This window comes from Maniola jurtina, chromosome 5 (genome assembly GCF_905333055.1).
Source record: "Maniola jurtina chromosome 5, ilManJurt1.1, whole genome shotgun sequence".
Classification (NCBI taxonomy): Eukaryota; Metazoa; Arthropoda; class Insecta; order Lepidoptera; family Nymphalidae; genus Maniola; species Maniola jurtina.
The window spans coordinates 7405752-7426267 of NC_060033.1; the positions used below are offsets into that span (position 1 = coordinate 7405752).

General features: G+C 39.7%; 1 protein-coding gene across 2 annotated transcripts; it reads right to left on the bottom strand.

Annotated features, from left to right (window-relative positions):
• Positions 1 to 1386: 1386 nt before the first annotated feature.
• On the bottom strand, positions 1387 to 20478 carry LOC123865022 (cleavage and polyadenylation specificity factor subunit 1). 2 transcript variants are annotated; one of them, XM_045905838.1, is made up of 28 exons: positions 20103 to 20478; positions 19439 to 19659; positions 18572 to 18745; positions 18085 to 18248; positions 17524 to 17663; positions 16756 to 16866; positions 16127 to 16308; positions 15302 to 15640; positions 14589 to 14793; positions 13812 to 13927; positions 13324 to 13462; positions 12637 to 12776; positions 12418 to 12534; positions 11976 to 12113; positions 11196 to 11387; positions 10566 to 10751; positions 9855 to 10008; positions 9003 to 9181; positions 8069 to 8283; positions 7421 to 7567; positions 6987 to 7059; positions 6579 to 6731; positions 6007 to 6201; positions 4219 to 4333; positions 3651 to 3770; positions 3031 to 3160; positions 2218 to 2326; positions 1387 to 1524 (listed from the first exon to the last, which is right to left on the bottom strand). In XM_045905838.1, the coding sequence occupies exons 1-28, from the start codon at positions 20263 to 20265 to the stop codon at positions 1444 to 1446; spliced, it is 4398 nt and encodes a 1465-aa protein (XP_045761794.1). In that variant the 5' UTR covers positions 20266 to 20478; the 3' UTR covers positions 1387 to 1443. The 2 variants fall into 2 exon arrangements, with proteins under 2 accessions (XP_045761794.1, XP_045761795.1); XM_045905839.1 differs by lacking the exons at positions 18085 to 18248; positions 19439 to 19659; positions 20103 to 20478 and having other exon boundaries at positions 18572 to 18700.
• Between the last annotated feature and the right edge of the window lie 38 nt (positions 20479 to 20516).

The following is a 20516-nucleotide window of genomic DNA, read 5'->3' on the forward strand; positions in this document are numbered from 1 at the left end:
CCACCTATAATAGGAGCGAACCCTGGCGTAGACAGGACAAATCCTAGAATCTTGTAGGTACACACCTTTCTTAATCCAGGGATAGTCGTACAGGGGCAGGTCTGGGAGCCCACCGCATTTAATTTTAAGAAACCCTCTACCATTATGTGATTAATGGAAAGGGGTCACTACCCTCAGCTATGAGGAATACGACATAGAGAAAAAAAGTTGAAAACTAAAACCCGAATGCGATCGTCTTAATAAACGCTGAAATATTATAGTAAAATTGTTTTTCTGTCGCTTGGTATATTTTAATGTTGTAGTACATTTATACATATTTATGAACTCAGAATTTTCTCCTTTGTCATTTGACACCCTACTCGATACAATAGCAAAAAAAAATTTGAAGACCCCCACTTTTTTTCATGTAGGTAACATCCATTAGGTCAATTTTTTTCGTTTAAAATGTAACCTATGTCACCCGGGCCTTTACGACGAATCGATGACACCTCATTCATCAAAATCGGCCCAGTAGTTTAGGCGCTACGGTGGAACACACAGTATCTGGATACAAACATACACACACACATACATACTACATACATAATTACATACACACATTCATACATACATTGACTGCTAAAATCATAACCCTTCCTTTTGGCTTTGCCGCAGTCGGGTAAAAAGAGACCTAGGCATACTTTCGCTGTTGAAAGAGAAATATCCAACAAGTACACAACGTACAAACAGGTAAGTACGACAGTATTGTTCTCTGCAATTGTCTTGTCTTATCAAGATCGGATCAGGAAGACGTAGCTTCCGCCTCGCATTAGGTACAACGTGTTCTAGATTTTGTTTTGTTCTAAAGCCAAATAGGTAGAATGTAGGTAGTAGGCACACTTAATTAAATGTTGCAGTTTTATTCGTAGTAGAGACATTTTGTAATTTTCTGCAACGTTTTTAGGGTTCCGTACCTCCAAAGGAAAACGGACCCCTTATAGGATCACTTTGTCTGTCTGTCTGTCCGTCCGTCCGTGCGTCCGTCGTGTCTGTCAAGAATCATGAAATTTGGTAGGTAGGTAGGTCTTATAGCACAAGTAAAGAAATAAATTTGAAAACCGCAAATTTGTGGTAACATCATTATTTAAAAAAAATGAGGATTTGTTTCAATTTTCAAAGTAAGATAACTATACCAAGTGGGGTATCATATGAAAGAGATTTACTTGAACATTTTTAAAACAGATTTTTATTTATTTATTTTAGCGCCCACTCAGATTTTTGGCTTTATCATTTGTATGGAAAAAGTCTGAGGGCAATAATTTACTGGATCAAAGATAACTTCATATTTGTTTAATATATACCTATAAGGTTTATTAGGATGGGTTGTGGTTTCAATAAAAGTCGCTATACAGATGAATACTGTAATCGTGAAAACTATGTACAAAATAATATAATCTTATATAACTAGAAATGAGCAGTCAGTCTGTCTATTTCGTAGAGATCTCCCATTATTTCCTCCACTTTGGTACCAATCTTCTTTGCGATCTGAAATAAAACAGAGAAATTTAGTGTTACGAGTATGTGGGACTTGTCACATTTCCAAAGAAAATAGTTCAAGGCCTTACTTACTAATAGTACCTATGGCGTTATGTTGACTCCCCTGTCTGTCCAAGTCATTGGCACGATATTTGCATAAGACGCAGATTTTGTTTATTTTCATTTGATTTTCCTGAATGAATGAAATGAAAATCAAATGAAAATAAACAAAATCTGCGTCTTATCATGCCAATATGGTGCCAATGACCACCCAACAGACAGGGGAGCCAACATAACGCCATAGGTACTATCCGATGAAACGCACTATACAAGGCCAACTTACACCTGTAAGTTTTACTCACGTAAGAAGCTTACGTGATTAATTTAGAAAAAATTTAGTAAGATTAATATACAAATAGGTTAAAGTGTTTGCTTTTTAACGTTTAAACTATCGTGAATGATTTCTATTATAAGTATAGATTATAGAGTACGTCGACTACGTACTCACGTTATTTCACATATTCATAGCAATCTATCTTATAGTGTTTACATTAGTGATTTTGTCGTAAGTTAATAATGTAAGCTACTTACGTGAGTAAAACTTACAGGTGTAGGTACCCGTGGCTACATACATACATACATAGGGTTATAATCATAACCCTTCCTTTTGGCTTTGCCGCAGTCGGGTAAAAAGTGGCTTACGTCTTGTTGTTCAGCGATGGGCATGGACGTGTAGAGGGCGACCAGGTCTCCGTCGAGGATGCCGCGCGCCGCACCGCCGCCCGCCGCCTTGCGAGCCGACTTGTACGTCCTATCCATAAGTTTTGAGTATGAGAATATGCATGTTGCCAAATGCCAACGTGAGACGGATTGCCATCCCATCGAATTGTGACAGTGAGAGAATAGAAAATGCAGCTTTTTTCGGCATCCCGCACAAAAGCGGGTATGTGAGACTCACTGAAGACCTCCGTGGCGCAGTGGAGAGCGCTGTGCTCTTGCTCTATTATTAAAAGCCCAAATGAACCCAGGACGAGTTCGATTTCCGGCAGGGTCAATTTGGGAAAAGTATAATCTCCAAATCGTCTCTGGTCTGGTCTGGTAAGAGGCTATTGCCGTGGCTAATTACCACCCGCAAAGCCGTGCCGCCAATCTACATATTTAGCGTTCCGGTAGAAACCAAAGGGTTAGCGCGGTTCCATCTTAGACTGCATCATCACTTGCCACCAGGTGCAATTACAGTCAAAGACTAATTTGTATTGGAATTAAAAAATCTCATGGGTCAGTTGATTTAATAGGAAACAAATTGTGGAAAAAGTCGTAAAGTCGTATTATTTTTACAACCACATCAATCAGTAGGCAAGTGAATATAACTTATTCGTTCTTTTCAAACAAGTCATGTTAAGAAAAACAATTTTAAAATAGGTGCATTAGTCTTTGAGATAATCTCGGAAATGGAACAATTCATATGGAACAAATGCATAACCTCTTAAAAGTTATGAAACTCGCTGTGCTCACCTGTGAGCTCTAGGGTTCAACCCGGCGATATGGCAGCAGTAGTTGTTCATCACATTTTGCAACATCAGCAATCTTCGGTACACCTTCTCGGACACTGGCAGTACGTAGCCCAAGCCGCCGTCCAAAGTAGCTGTATAATAATGAACTTGTTTAGAAACCGGCCAAATGCGAGTCAGACTCGAGCACCGAGGATTCCGAACTCGGGTAATTTTTCCGACATTTTGCATGATAAATCAAAAACGATTTTTTTCTTTATTTGTGCTATAAGACCTACTTACAGCTACCAAATTTCATGATTCTAGGTCAACAGGAAGTACCTCGTAGGTTTTATTAATAGACGGACAGACAGACAACAAAGTGATAATTTATAAAGGTTCTTTTTTCCTTTTGAAGTTCGAAACCCTAAAAATGGTTGAGATATAAAGATTTGGGTGGGGGGGGGATCAACTTTTAAACCACATACATACGATCTATTGTGCCGGTGCGTGTATTTCTTAAGACTTGGTGATACTTTATTCTTCTTCTTCTTGCCGATTTGGCGGTTATGCCAGGCTTTTTAGACTCCATATCACGTTGACCGTTGCCGATCTATTGTGATCGCAAGGTGTGGTGATACTTACTAAACATAGTGACATGTCGCCGCTGCGGCGGCTGGCCGGGCGTGGCGCGCGCGGCGATGCGGAACATGGCGTGCACTTGCTGCCCCAAGTGGTAGTCGCACTTGCGGATCAGCCTCTGACCTGTGCAACGAAGCCAGGTAAATGGCAGCTCACCAACTAAATGACATGGCTCGAGTGCCCAGGTTTGCACATATACACAGTACACACGTCTATGTCCTTATCCGTGCCTCGGAGAGCACGTTAAGCCGTCGGTCCCGGTTATTATGACTAACATCTGATAATAACTGTAAACTACCTAACCTAAAAGTCGATATTTTGTTCTCTTAGTTGGGTTGTATGTGGGAGGATCTGGGAACCCACCGAATTAGTATCCCAAGTGAACTCCTACCATTATAAGATTAATGGCAAGGGGTCACGACCCTCAGTAATGAGAAATACGACTATATAGAGAGGTTTCTTATCACGCAATGTAGAAAAAAGTTAAGCTATCACAATATGGCAGAAAAATCATTCATATTCATAATAGTTTCATACAAATATTTATGAAATACAGTTGATATCGTCATACCTCCATAACTTTCCCTGGCCTGCGGCTGGTACATGAAAAGTGCGAAGTTACCGTCCAAATCGCTCACCAGAAACCCAAGATTCATGTTATCTACCATGAATTCCATTTCGTATATCTGAAAGAAAAGCATTATATCATACCGGCAATACGGAATTGACTGTTGAAGAACCTATCGTCTAATGGACGCCTGAAAATCCTTTATTAGTCTATTTTATAGAGAAAATCTCAGGATTCTAGACTCGGCGCGTTAATACGTTGATATCAGTCAGTCAGTATCTCCTATAATATATGTATAGGTACATATATGAAATATCCAATCAATATCAGCAATACAAGTATTTCCTAGTGCAGAAGGTAGGAACTAGGAATCTCAATCTTGCTATGTAACCCATGTATGTATAAGTATCAATAAAAAAAATAAAAAAATATATATGTTACGGGCAACGTGATTAATTGGGCATTATTAATAAGGACCGGCCATTATTAATAATTCCCAAGAGCGATGGGCAAAGTGATTAATTTATCACTTTGACCGGCCCTTATTAATAATGCCCGACGGCTCGTGGTCCATATAATAAGTCAGTGTTTGAGATAGCTTGAATTTATCACTTGGACCGGGCAGTATTAATAATTCCCTACTTGTAGCCGAACAATGTGATAAATTGGACCGCGGCCTTTGGCAGGGGCGCGTACGTGCGGGGGGAGGGCCTTAGGTTAGGTTAGGTTAGGATAGGTTAGCTCCTCTTCCATTGGCAGAGGAGGCTTGAGTCACCCACTGCTGGTCATAAGATTATCGAAGCTATCCATCCCATCCTCGAAGATTAGACGAAGAGGAAGCATGGAGCACTCACGTTCCGTTCCACCTTGTACAGGTTCTTACGGGGCACGGGTGCTTTGGAAGATACCTGTCAGGGTGGCGCGAAGAGAGCCCACAGAGGAATGCCACCAGTGCGGTAGTGTCTCAGACACAGCACAACATACGCTGGCTGAGTGCTTGGCGTAGGCGGAGCCTCGTCAGTCACTGGTAGGATATTATGGGGCAGGACTTCTCATTGCCCGCCGTGACTAAATCCATGGTGGACAGTGAGTGGGCCTGGCAAGCGATGGTCTCCTTCAGCGAGGGAGTAATGACGCAGAAGGAGGCAGCGGAGCGGCTGAGGGAGGAAGCCTAAGAAAGCTCTCATCCCATGTGCCGCAAGAGAATCGGGCGCAGGCGAGCTGCACACGACCGACGCTTGCCCCCTTGAGTAGGGCCTCTGGGTAATACACACGGGGAGTCTGTTACCCGGGGGAGAGTAGGTCCTCGAGTTCGAAGGCAAGCCCTTGTTTCCGGCGAGCCTAAAACGGTGTTGGGGCCCCTTTTAGTCCCAGAGCTGGGCATGCCTTGGCGGGCGCCGTTAGCTGGGTCGCAGTTGAATACGTTCGTGTCTCTGTGCCCAGCAACAACGATTGACACGGTAAGCCGTGGGGTTTTAGTCGGTAAGAGTCCGACATAACCACCTCGCCTCCCCGAGCACGGTGGTATCCATGAGGATTTTCCCATGTATAAAAAAAAAGCTTAGGTTAGGTTAGGTTCTTTCATTTAATAAACAAAACACTACAGTTCACCTATTTTATTACTTTGCCCAAGATAGGGTGGGCATTATTCATAATGGCCGGGAAAAGTGATTAATCATGCTGTTTTAATCACATTGCCCAATTGAGTCGGGCATTATTAATACAGACCGCCCATTATTAATAGTGCCCGGACTTATCAAATTGCCCGTAACATATATAAAACATACATACCTGTGCCGTCCTTAAGTCTCTGGAAACTAAAGACAGTGTCCTCTGTTGGTCCTGATATCTCAACAACGATATAGATTTATACACATCGGCGACTAATATCAGGTTCTTGACAGCTAACATCCGATGCACGTATATCTGTGTGTCTATAAACGCTACTCCTACTAGGTCGTTGTCTTTCAGCTGCCAAATGTAGATCTGTATGGGAGATTATGAATTATTTTTTGAGATTGTAAATTAACATAATTATCCTTACTATCCATCATCATCATCGTTAACAGATATTCTTGCTGGGCATAGGTCTCTCTTTTAGAGAATTCCATAGTTTTTGCGAAAATCCATACTAATATTATAAATGCGAAAGTGTGCCTGTCTGTCTATCTGTCTGCTAGCTTTTCACGGCCTAACAGATTGACCGCTTTTGATGGGTACAGAGTTAACTTGTATCCCGGGGACGGACATAGGCTACTTTCATCCCGGAAATTTAAAGAGTTCCCATGGGTTTTTTTTAAGTCTAAATCCACGCGGGCATCATCTAGTTAGGCTATAAGCTAGTAGTCAAAACATTTTCTCACCTTTTGTCCCACAGCAGATATGAGGAAACCCAAAACTTGCGTGAGCGCAGTGACTGGACCTTTTTGTTCCTTTGCATAGATTTCTTTAAACCTGTTCTTTGTCAAAGGTTGACCCGGTTCGGGAACTACGTCTATGATGTCGTAAATTATTATCTGTAGAGAAACGATCATCATAACCTTTTTTATTTTTGTGAGAAGCCATTCTTTTTACAAATTTTAAATATGATAAGACTAGTCTTTTTAGTGATAGCTGAGAATGGAAAATGGTGGCAAATTGAAAAAACTTAAGTCGTGTATCCCTGTGTGTTATAGAGCAGACGTATTTGGTATTTTATATATTTCAATATTTTGATTATAATTACGTTATATGCTGATTACTTATCATAATAACTATTCTTACAAACATACCCGTCCTCTAGAAGTGATGTCTTCACCGTAATTGTAATTAGTTCCTATTGCGATGTATCCACGAAGACCTGATCTGCGAAAAATACGCATAAAATTGAGGACCTACTCTTTTTAGGGTTCCTAAAGAAAAACGGAACCCTTATAGGATCACTTTGTTGTCTGTGTCTGTCTGTCTGTCCATCTGTCTGTCTGTCATGTCTGTCAAGAAAACTTATAGGGTACTTCCCGTACAATCATGAGCAGGTAGGTAGGTCTTATAGCCCAAGTATCGCGGGCATCGTCTATTTGCAGGGATAGCCAGCATCCCGTATACGGATATAGACTGCTTATTATCCCAGAAAACCAATACTTCATTTAATAAATGCAATGAGTAGTTAGGCAATATAAGCGAATTGATGAACAAACCGATTAGTAAAGTAATATGACAAACTCACCGGGTCCCTTCGTATGAAAGCGAGACGTTTTTAAAACATGTTACATGCTCCCATTCCTCAAATTCTATCCTTGTGTTCGGTATAATTTCCCACGAAACTGGTGAAAACAGCATCACGGAGAAACGATCTTGCAAGGGGTATGGAAACCTATGTAAATTGCTTACCATTAAAAAAATTAAGTCTTTTAATCATAGCTGACATTCCCTTTCCCCCTTTTACTAATCTTAAAGTAACATAAGCAAAAGGCTTAACGTAAAGGTACGACAATAATACTGCAACTAGTGAACAGCTGTTGTGCACTGCTCCAATAATAATCCCGGGAAACCGATCCAAAATGTCACGGGTACAGTAATTTCTCGAGCAGATAAGTGCACTACCGCTCTTATCACGGTTGTAATGCAATTAGGGGCAATATTCCAATTGATTTTGGAACCTAGTATTAAGTTGACTTTTATTTTATCACCATTTATTTGTAAAATTGAATCATTGACAAAAAGTAGGACAGTGCAATATAAAATAAATCGTCTAATCTTTGAATGATAAATTATGCCATTGTCTCTATCATTTGTATGGGATTACGTAATAGAGAGAGCGCTATACAATTTCATTGCGCGGATAGAGTATAATACAAAACGTCTTGTATCTTACCTATCTCCCTTATTCTCGGTGGATTTTTCCTTATCCTCGCCGTTGAACTTGTAGTAGGACTGTGTGGGCGTTGCGGTGGAACATACAAGGCAATATGTCTTGGACTCCACGTGGAAGGTCACAGCGTGTGGGGTCTCACGTAGAGGCACTTTGCGCACGGCCCACGCCGCTTCGTATGAGAGATGGGTGGGAAGTACTGAGATTCTGAGTGAAACCTGCGAAGTAAACGGCTATGTTGTGAATACGGAAGACATCGAACTCAGTGAACGACAAAATATAGTAATACTCAGTACGCTCCATTATAGCGTAACGAAATCTCCACCATGGTAGGCAGTGCATAGTAATATATTCTTTGCCGCATACGTCTTCAATTCGATCCTTAGTTATATAGGTAAAAAGATTTACTTTGTTCTCCACGAAAGTTAATAAATCCCTTACGAGACCGTATCGCATGCAGTACAGGTACAATGTATCAGGTTAATGTGTACAGATTACAGAACGGATAGACTACCCAAATCTGTATAGTATCTGAATTTAATATGGGCTAGACATCCATCATCAAGGGACACAACGGTTGCAATCGTAATTCCCTACGCAACCCCAGTAGCAGAAATCTTACTTCTACTTTAAGATGGACTTCGTCTGTGTTAGCGTTTGCTGGCGCGCGTGTTGTGCCTTTTTGGAGTGTTTTTTATTGTTAAAAGTGGCCGGTTTTTGTGTTTCACTGGTGTTTTTTGGTGCTGGAACCAGCTGCAACTGACTGGGAAGCGCTCTAAAGGGGCGCCGCGCGTATGTCGGCGAGCGCCGGCACGGGCGAAGTCCATACTTATATAGTTTCCCTAACTTGTAAATAACTACAAACTTAACATTGGCTAATCTTTGTAAAGCCAGACGAGAGAAAAAAAAACTTTAAGATTGGTGTTCTTTGACTTACCTGAGCGTTAAAATACAGGAATCCCTGAGGACAATTGGTGTTGTTGAAGGAGGCGAAGGACGACACGGGTCCCTCGTCGGGACACAACGGATGCAGCCGCAATTCCCCGCGTGACCCCAGAAGCAGAATGTATGGCGTGTGACCGCAAATAAACACTCCGTTGTAACCGCCTACGTTACCTGATGACCAAATAAATTTTGAAAATATTAACCGAAGGAAGTATTATTATCGATTATTATCACTAGCGTATGCCTGCAACTTCGTTCGCGTGGAGTACACTCCTATTTTACCCCCTTAGGGACCGAATTTTCAAACATCCTTTCTTAGCGGATACCTACATCATATCGGCACACCCAGCCCGAATCGGCAAATATTTTGAGCTGATCTAGCAATTAGTCAGTCGGTCAGTAAGTCACCTTTTCCTTTTATATATTTAGATATGAAGTCCAAAACAGTATTTTTTTTTTAATTTTTGTATGTCTGTCTGCCTGTCAATGCACACTGCACGCTTTACACTGAAACTACTAAACGGATTTAAACACAACTTGGCATATGTACCTATTTACCAACAACTAATACTCTGGGTCACTATATAGGATAATTTTTGAATAGGATCAAACTATTGTTTTTCTGAAAAACTAAGCAAAAACGAGTTGCAGCCCGCCAACATTTTTGTTCAAAATGACTCGTCTAGTATGTACTATGTAGTAGATAGATAGATAGAAAACTTTATTATACACATAACATGAAATTAACAAGGACAAAGGAACTAAAAACAATTGTATGCAAAGGCGGCCTTATTGCGCAGAGCAATCTCCACCTTTTGTAAAAGCTAGTAGTTGTTCCACATACCAAAGTATCTCATCTGGCGGACGCTCTCCCTCAACGCGGACGCCTCGTACCCGTCGTCTGCGCACGTCACGATGCCGCTGCGGTAGCCGAACGGGAACGACACGAGCATGCGCGAGAAACGCATCTTGAGGTTGCCGCGAGGGTATTTGTATGCCTAAATATTTGCGCATTCGTTAATAGAAATATGAAGATTTTCTAATTGAAAATTTCTTTAGGCGCACTGGGCGATTTTGGGATGGGCAAAAACTGCAGGGTCACAACATGCTAATTTTATGAGCTTTTATTTGCTCCTTAACACGATCTCACAATCGGCGGTGTTCCCACTAGATTACAACGTGGGGTTACTCAAGGGGCGGACCAACAAATTCTTGAAAGGAATGCAACGCATCGGCGGTACCTCTGGTGCTGCAAATGTTCATGGGCAGCGGTAATTGACAAGACCAATAAAAAATTCCAATATTGAGGGACTCAGAAACATGTACTGAATCGGCGATTTCATTATTCGTTAGCATGCCCCTTACACTCTGTAAAGAAATGTATTTCGAGGCTCTATCTTGGGTGATTTAAAAATATTAGTATTTTCCAAAACACTAAATAATATGACAATATGACAACCGCATATTTAATGAATAGGTCCAAAAAAATAAGAATCCATTCCGTGCTTGGCCTAAGCTTAGAAAATGTTAGCAATAAACAGACCAACATTCTAACCTGGTATATCATTAACTGGTCACCATCACATCTCAACAACATGAGCACCCTGGAGCCCTTATTCCCCAATCCCACCACCAATATTTCCTGCAGCTTCTCGACATTGGTGCTATGGCCTGTGTTTAGTTCTTCTTCGTCAGTTGGATTTGTAAGGATCGGAACAGATTCCAGACTGTCTGCTAATATCTGAAGCAAATAATCTTTTTTTTAACATACAAACTTTTTAGGGTTCCGTACCTCAAAAGGATAAAACGGAACCCTTATGATGTCTGTATGTCCGTCCGTCTGTCGTGTATGTCAAAAACCTTATAGGGTACATCCCGTTGACCTAGAATCACGAAATTCGATAGGTAGGTGGGTCGTATAGCACAAGTAAAGGAATAAATCCGAAAACAGAGAATTTGTAGTTACGTCACAAAAAAAAAATGTGTTCACGAAAAAATTAATTTACTAAATTTAATATCTAATACATGGAGCTTTTGTCATTAACTTGCAGTGTTGCACATAAAAATATTAAAATATTTTGTACGATGTTACGGAATCCTTCGTATGCGACTCGCACTTGGTCGGTTTTTTTACATAGAAATTAAACTTTTCTAACCATTCAGACCTAAACAAAAAGATCCTCACCCTTTCCCCGGCGCACACGTCGCGTACAAGGAAGCTCAGTCTCATCTCCGGCAGGGAGTATATCTCGAGATTGCCGTTGTCTCTCACTACGAAGAGCCAGAACGAGGGTTTGGGCTCCATCAAATGCCGCCTCCACCATCGGGACACGCGTCGCGGCACACCCGGGTTCTTTGATTGTTCTGCTAACATTATCTGTGTACAAAATATGAGAAAACTATATGATGCCCGCGACTTCGTCCGGGTACGTTTCGGTTTAAGGCGCACTAAACGGGTCTAACCGCGAAATTCAAATTCAATTTGGTTTTTCGCAATTTGTAAGTTAATACGACAAAGTAGGCTTATGTCATTCTAATTTCACCAACGGCAGTATCATCTTCATAGGATTACATAAAGATCTTAACTTGAAAGTGTTCAGTTTACAAAATTAGTCAAAATAATGAGTTTGATATGAGTTACTCAAAAATTAGTCAAAATAATGAGTTTGATATGAGTTACTCACAAATTAGTCGTACTTTAACTAATTTCTAGGTCGCACTAGGTCGCTTGCCTTTGCAACGCGATGGACGTCGAAACTGTGGCAGCGCGCTATTGCATACTTACTGACAAAATAGGGAGCGATGGGCATGAACGAGGAAGATGCGAGTAACGCGGCCACACTACTTCTCTGCCTCCATTCCTCGCTTCTGTCCATGCCGCACGGGCAGTGTGTGGACGGGGGGTGAGACACACTACTGATTATATAAATAAACACAAATCCGTTTCAAACAAAGTTATACTCACGCTCGCCATAGAAGCGGGTGTTTGATCGCCACCATACAGCAACTCGTCCTCGTCGTTGAGCTCGTACACTGCGCCCGGCTTGAAGCCTTCCGCCTTTATGTTCTTGCCCTTCATTTTTCCCGTAAATTCGCCTTTCACCTTGGAAAAAAGGTTTAGTTTTGCACTGTCCGAAAATTATTTACCGGATGCAACCAGAACGCTAGCAAAAACGAAGACAGGTAATAGTGCTGATGATTACTGATAAGATACCATAACAAAAAACTACGAATTTTTTAACAAAAATCTTATATTTTTTTAAAAGTTCACAATATATTGCAAATAAAACACCTGACTGACGGTCAACGGACGTTCCATAAATAGGTCACTCGAAGTCAATGCCGCATCGTAGGTGGGGCATTGACCCGAGTTTTGCATGCTTTACAATGCGGGTAAGCTAATTTACCTGCACATTTTCCATGTCCGTAGTCGTGAAAAGTCCACTCAAGTCTCTATAGGGCACTGCTTTAAGCAGCGGCGGGCGGTGAGGCACGGCTTGTCTTGTGGGCGCAAGTCTTGCTGACTGAAAATAATAGTATTTTTAGCTAACCTAACTAATTCTTCATACTGCAATGCAAATTACTCGAAACTAAGATGGACCTTTAGTATGACATTTGAAACTTACCGTAGCGTCTCTAGCACGAAGCTCTCTAAGCGCTAGCACTAACGCCCTTCCACACGTCGACACCACGCACAGATAGGGATCTGCGGTTGATGCTGTTTTGGCCGTCCACTCCAGGGATATAGACTGGACGAGCACACCATCTATACCAAGTAATGGAGATGTTACCAACTCAACAACAAAAAATTACAATCAAATCAGACACTTTTTACTGCATTCTTACACTACTTACACTACGGCAAAGCCAAAAGGATAGATTATGATTTTAGCAGTCTAGTATGTAGGTATGTAAGTATGTATGTATGTTTGTGTTTGTATCAGATTCTGTGTGTTCCACCGTAGCGTGTAAATTACTGGGCCGATTTTGATGAATGAGATTTCAATCAATTTGTTATTACAATCCGAGTGTCAAAGCTACATTTTATGCGAAAAAAATTGACCTAACAGATGTTACATGCAAAAAAGTGGGAGTCTCCAAAAAAATTTTTTTTCTATTGTATCGAGTGGGATATTAAATGAAAGAGGGAAAAATTCTGAGTTCATAAATATAAATAATATATATAAAGTGATAGAAAAACAACTTTACTATATCGGCTATCTATCGGCAGTTCGCGGGTAGTAGTGGGTTCAACTTTATCTTGTGTTCGTAGGCCTTAAGGGGGTTACAGGTGAGAGATCAAATACACTTACTTCTTACAAGCCGTATAGCGAGTGTGGTGACTTGAACCATGAACTTATTGTTGCCAAGGTTGCCCGCGAAGATGGTGGGAGCGCTAGTCATGAATCCAGAGTTGTCTACCTCGTTGATCTCTTGACCCGTTTGCAGGATCTAATAATGCAACACCATATTGATTTATTGAAGAATGCTCGGTATGCTTACAGTCGAACGCCAAACCGCATACCGAGTTATAGGTTACATACACATAATTTCTTAAATTCATTAAGGCTAATACAAAAAACATCCAATAATTCGTGATGCTGATCAATTACTCTTGAGCAATGTAATTGGAGCCAGTTAAAGCCAGGAGTAACAAACATCCAAACATCCAAATATCCACACTTTCACATTTATAATATTATTAGGATATTAGAATTAGGATTAAGCTTTTGAATCTTTGTATATCATGGACTTCCGCAAAGTATCGCCTGCTTTTATACAAAATATAGGAAAGTCTCACCATGCTGGAGTCCTCCTGAGTCAGAATAAGGTAAGCGTGAGTTCCCTCCATGTCTCGATGTGCCTCGCGGTTAACCTCTGACGCTTCGCCGATCACCGTCCACATGTCGATGCAGCCTGTAGAATACGAATGCCTTGAGACTTGTGTCTTTTACTTTAAAAAATCGATCTTAATTATTCTTAATTCGTTATTTTTGTAAATATGGCACATGACGAAACGCATTTTCTCTAATATTGGGAACAAATTTTCCGTACAACACCTCCAGACCTCCAATAGAACCGTTGTCAAGTTTGTTTAAACTGATGCTGAGATCTATAGAAAGTACTGAGACTTTACTCAGACTTAAGTTTCAGTTAAAAGGGGACAGATTTATGCGGGCGATATAACGCTGTCTCGTTCTAACCGTGTTCTTAAGTCTGAGCAAATGAAAGTCTGCTCTATAGATACCTTAAACTTATGTTATAAATAAACGCCGGCCAAGCTTTCTTCTTCTCTGAAGATTCCAACCGAGAACTCATCTCTATATGTTATTAGGTTCGAGTTGACTATTTGCTACATCCATACATCATATTTGAGCAGTTGCAGCTTGCCCATCTTTACGTCGCCGATGGGGCGATTATTTCACTCACCCGCCCTTGGCAACCTGGGCGGTCTATTCGGTTTCTGGAGGGTGCTTGGATGGCTGGAGTGAAGATTTCAGCGGGGCGAGGCAACGCACGCACAACAGACGGAAACGTTTAAGTGCGGAAACCAGCCCAGAAAGAAGATTTCGCTCACCCGGCAGCTTGAACGCGGTAACTAGCTGCGGTCTGACGGAGCGCTGCAGCACGGTGAGCGCGCCGTTCTTGCCGCGCCCGCTGCAACAGACCAGCTCTAGCGCCAGTCCCTCTGCGCGCTTGTTCTCCTCCCCGTCCGTGAGCAGTTGCAGCTCGCCCATCGTCACATCACCGATCGGGCAGATGTTGAGGAGGGAATCACATACCTGACGCAATATTTTTGAAGGTTAATAGTAATTATTTAGCTGCTCGGACTTCAAACACGGCTAATCTACTAATCAACTACAGACATGGTATACAAAAGCACAAACACAGTTTCATTCTCTATTCCTCTCTAATAATCCGATAGGACGGCAAACCGAATCAATCAGATAGATAACATGCGCAGAACCAGCAGCAGCTGTAGGTACACCAATTTTCTAACAACAAACTCTTACTTAGAATTTATTGGCCGATAAACTCAATAAAATTTTTACTCAAGTGCGACTCCAACCCGGCATATCAAGATTCGGAGCTGATTAAGCTAATCTTGTGACCAGGAGACAGTCATGAAGAATTATAATAATAATTACTTAATCAACCCACGTCAATCAATATCTTACGAGGAATAACACATTTCGTGGGACTTGTAACTTCAAAATCTGAAGGGGACTTATATTGAAAGGGTCCTAGAACACCAAGTAAGTTCCTTCAAACAATTGTACTATTACATACCTCAAAAACGTAACTGGTTAGTTGTGTAGACGTCCTTATATCCGATCCGTACACCTCTAATTCATCTTTGTCACATATCTCAATAACATTACTCGCAACACAGTCACTAAGGTTTTCCAAACGACGCTTTTTCGCAGCCGACTCCGCAGATTCCTTTTGAGTTTCTTTGTTAGTTGATTCTTTCTCCCTTTCTGATTCGGGGACTGTGAGGTCAACTGTGGCTTCTAAAGGTTTATCTACTGAAAAGAGCATTCTGTTTTCTCGTTCTGTCACTCGTAATAATAGGGAGTTGCCGAGACGCGATCCGAGGAATAGAAAGTCCTCTTCTAATACGCACATCTGCAAATACGTACATGTTTAAAATTTGCTTTCGTACAAAAGTTAACAGGGCATAGTGTTAGATATTTATAAGGATACTAGCTGATACCCGCGACTTCGTTCGCGTGGATGTAAATTTTTTAAAATTCCCGTGGGAACTCTGATTTTCCGGGATAAAAAGTAGCCTATGTGCCAATCCAGGGTATAATCTATCTCCATTCTAAATTTCAGCCCAATCCCTCCAGTAGTTTTTGCGTGAAGGAGTAACAAACATACACACACACACACACACACACATACAAACTTTCTCCTTTATAATATATTAATTATTAATTAAGTACCTATTAAGTATTAAGTATTACGTATAACCTACCATACAAAAAAAGAATCATCAAAATCGGTTCATAATTGGCGGAGAAATCGCGTAACAAAACATTAAAAAAAAAACATACTGTTGAATTGAGAACCTCCTCTTTTTTTGAAATCGGTTTATTAGGATCAACTCACACAAGACGTTAACACAGATGCTGCAGCTCTGTCGAGATGGAAGCTCCGCACACTACGCACGGAGTCCGAGAGCAGTGTCAGCACGTATAACTGACCTCCGCGTAGAGCTAGCGCTAACCGAGTGTCGCCTAGAGCGGCCACTCTCGCGGCGTCTAGAGTTATGCAAACACCTTCTTGGATACCTATAAATAAAGTAAAATATTGTATTAATAATTTCAGGCTGGGATTTATAGTCTACTTTCACTTTATTTAGATATAAGCTTGGATTAGCGTCAGCGATGTAATGCTATCCAGCTGAACGATTCCGAAAAACTTGCATCAATTATAACTAGAATCGCAATTGTTATGCGTAAGATTCGCCGACTATTGACGTGCACATTCGCTCGCAATGTATCGGGTGCCTAGTACACAAGCCAATCACAATGGATCAACGGCCGGATTTACACTTTAATGCACATCTAGTGCATCATTCAATCTTGAAACTATCAATATTTATTTAAAAAATTGTAACTTTAGTATTTAGATATTTTAGCTCTTTAAAACTAGCTAACTAGCTTTATATTTAGCTCTAAAAAAAATCTTTCAATAAAAAATCTGGTAAAAGATCGAATACTGTCATATTAACTTACGCAAAGGAAAATTAGTTGTGTGTGTTGCAACGCTGTTCAATGATACTCCGTACGGCGGCACGGACTGATTGAGGTATATTAAGGAATTCACCGCCATTATCAAACAACCACCTAAAAGAAAGTGTTAGAATTTTATATCAAAATTCAGTCTCATGCAAAGGCTTAGGTACTGTGCAGAAACTGCAGCTTTGATCTCCCAGTTGCGACAATAAGCAACTTGCAGCTAGCTATTTATGACGATTTTCATAAAATTTTAAGAAACTGCGCAGTCATAGTAACTTTAGTTACGAGTTTCTGTGATTGATAAGAGTTTTCAGTTGCCGCATTCGGATCTTGGTGACAAAATCAATTCTAAACTGTTGCAACTAGTCTGGCAACTAGCAACTTAATTACCAGGTGCGTCCAGTTGCTGCTGAAACCTGATGGCTGTGATTGTGGTCAAGCGTTTGCCTATAATGAATTTAAAAAATAAGTCTGTATAGCGCCTTAAACTAATTAGGTCTGTGCAGGTTTTTGCAGTTTATTTATTTATAGGATTACTAGTGATTTTGCAGTTTATTTATTTATAGGATTAATAGTGATGCCCACGACTTCGTCTGCGTGGATTTAAATTTTCGGAAGTCCGTGGGAACTCTTTGATTTTCCGGGAAACTCTCCAGGTCTTCAATTATACCCATGTAAAATCATGTCAATCCGTTGTTCTGTTGCAACATAATTAAAGGACAACGCATTTATAATATGGATAGCTGTATAAAATGGACTCCTTACCAAGAGGTTTTTGTAAGGGCACTGCTTGAATGCAGTCGAAGGGTAGGCCACCAGTGGCCCATATGACTGGATGCACCCGAGCGCTCATGTTAAGACTGACACCAGCCATTGCACATGTATCAGTTCTTACGGCTGTGCGTCTATAAAAGAGGAACTGATTAGTGTGAAAGACCAAAATTTACAAAGTAAATATGCACATTGAAAACAAAAGTGACTCTATCCAACAAAAAAAAACTCAATTTTTTAATATGGCCATTTAAAGCTTAAAATTGAGCAAAAAGTATAAAGTGAGCAGAGGTCATAGAATTTCATCTGCAGGGTTCTTAAAATTCCTTGTATCCACGTAAAGAAGTTAGTATAGGGCTCTCTCTGTTACATAATTCCATACAAATGACAAGGACGAAAATCTCAGTCATCTCTCAATCTCTCTCACCATTTTGAGTTATAAACAAATCTATGTTTTTGAATTGAATTTTGAAATGTTTCAAAAAATGGAATTGAATTTCGAATATCTATTGAAAACATGTTTGTGATACTAACATTTAATATCATAAAACTTACCCAGCAAATGTCCTGACTGGTTCATATAACAATAGCAAAGTTGGTTCATAGTATCCATAAAGGAATTGTATGTCTAGAATGTTGTCTATCTTTTCATCCAGCTCTTTTAGCACTATCACGTAGGAGGCTAGAGTTGGTGCACGAGTCACAGTTTGTGGACCTTGCTACAAAAATATTACTTAGTACTATTAAATTGAAACTACACTTAGTTTATTTAAAAACACTTTTTTTTGACTCTTTTCGAATATTAACTGTTCTTTTTTATGTTTATGTATAATGCATGCTAGGGGTCTTACAAATTAGTGATCAAAGAAAGCTTTCTCAGGGGGAAGATCTTTATCATAATCAGCTTTCAAAACTCTATAAAAAAAAATTATGGTAGAAAGTAGTTTTGTGCCGCTTGTCTCGAGCATTAAACAAACAATTATTGAACATGAACATAAAATATTATAATTTGAAAACAACATGATAATTTTATTTAACTTACATTTTTCTTATTGTCAGACAATGGCTTAGCTTCTAAAGGGTCACCTTCTTCAGAAGTAATGTCTTTCCGAAATGGCAGCACTGCTAACTTTCGTCCATATAATAACATGACTGCACAACGGAATTCTGGATCCACCCTGATCCATGGTATGTGTGGATGAGTTGTCCAACCTCCCTGAGAGAAATTAGGTTTTCTTTTATTCAAATAAAGTTTTACAAGAACTTTTGAATTGATTGATAACAAGCCTGATTTTCCTGTAGAGCATTCTATACCACTAAAAGATTCATTTGACTTTCAAGATATAACACTTGTAAATATTTGTTTGAATTAAAATAAAATCTATTATATTTATTAGTAAGACCCATGTAAGACCTTACTAATAACACACCACTTATACACTTTTCTGTCATACATGTTGTCAGTTAAATCACAAAGAGGTGTATCTGAATTTTATAAATTTTACAACAGTAGAGTGATGCACTGTGACCGACAAATTATGTATGTATGTACATTTTTAGTGAGGACCTAACTGAAAGAGTAAATAATTCTGCTAAAAACAAGGAATATGCAGTATTTAGTAATTAGTCTATATCAGCATAAAGACAATCACCTCTTAAAAAAATTACAATATAATACACAATATAATATACAAATAAAACAACATGTAAGCAACACACTATTTAATAAATAGAGTGTTATTATTTGAAATTTGTTTTTCAAACCAAGCAATATTTTCAACTCTCACAGTTCTCTTTTTACCTTTCCTTCCTTTCTATTTTCCTTCTGTTTTCTGCATGTATTTTCTGATAAAAAATTTAGACTCTATCAAAGTTGCTTGTCACAAATAATAATCTTCAAATACAATACCTTCATATCTTCCTCTTCAAAGTAATGCATACTTAATGTAGCCAAGTTGTTAGTTTGTGGGTCATATTGCAGAACTGATAGTTTGGCCTCCTTGAAAGATACCAGCAGGAGGTCTCGGCCAGCGCTGGGGCATTTAACAGAGGCTATTGACATTACATTGCCCCACAGCGTATATGTGGCCAGACATTCAAGTTTCATTTTAGGCGGGACTGGTTGGCCGGCTATGTAAATAAGTGAAAAATATATTTTACTGATGATGCCTGCGATTTTGTCTGCTGTATGTTTCAATTTGAGTTGTTTGAAAATCCCATGGCAAATCTTTGATTTTTCAGGATAAAAAGAAGCTTATGTCCATCTCCAGGATACAATCACTATATTACCAAATAGATGATGCCCACAACTTTATCCATGAACTCTGATTTTGTAGGATAAAAGTAATTAATATCTGTCCCTGACCAAAATTCAAGCTATCTCTGTACCAAATTTCGTCAAAATTGGTTAAACTGATGGGCTGTGAAAAGCTAGAACAAAGACACACTTTCGGAACTCTAATATTAAAAGAATGGATATGCATTATTAATATAACTAGTTTCTATCTATATTGTGGAATTTGATGAGGCTTCTTTATTCTCTGTACATGTACAACAAATAGTGAAGAACTTACCGGCATTAACCTCCTTAGTATGGCCTTCGGGAACAAGCCTAAACACTTTCACGATATTGGCGCCAGCGGTTATCAAACACACCTCGTCGTTATTAAAGAAACAGCAACTTATGGCATGTTCAATTCCCGTGGCGGGATGCGTTTGCCGACAAATGGCAAACATTTTAAATTACATACACAATTGTATAGGTTATGTTTAAAGATTGAAAAGTTGGATTTAAGTACCTATAACCACTTTTATTAGAATATAATGAACTTATACAGTGTTTAGAATGTAACTGCAATTCATTTTTATTATCCAATTGTACTCCTAAATACTATTTTAAAAATTCCTTTAACTTCATTAATTTTATTAGTGTTTACGTTTAGTGTTTGACCACAGACCAATAGCATAAATAGGATATAAGGATGAGT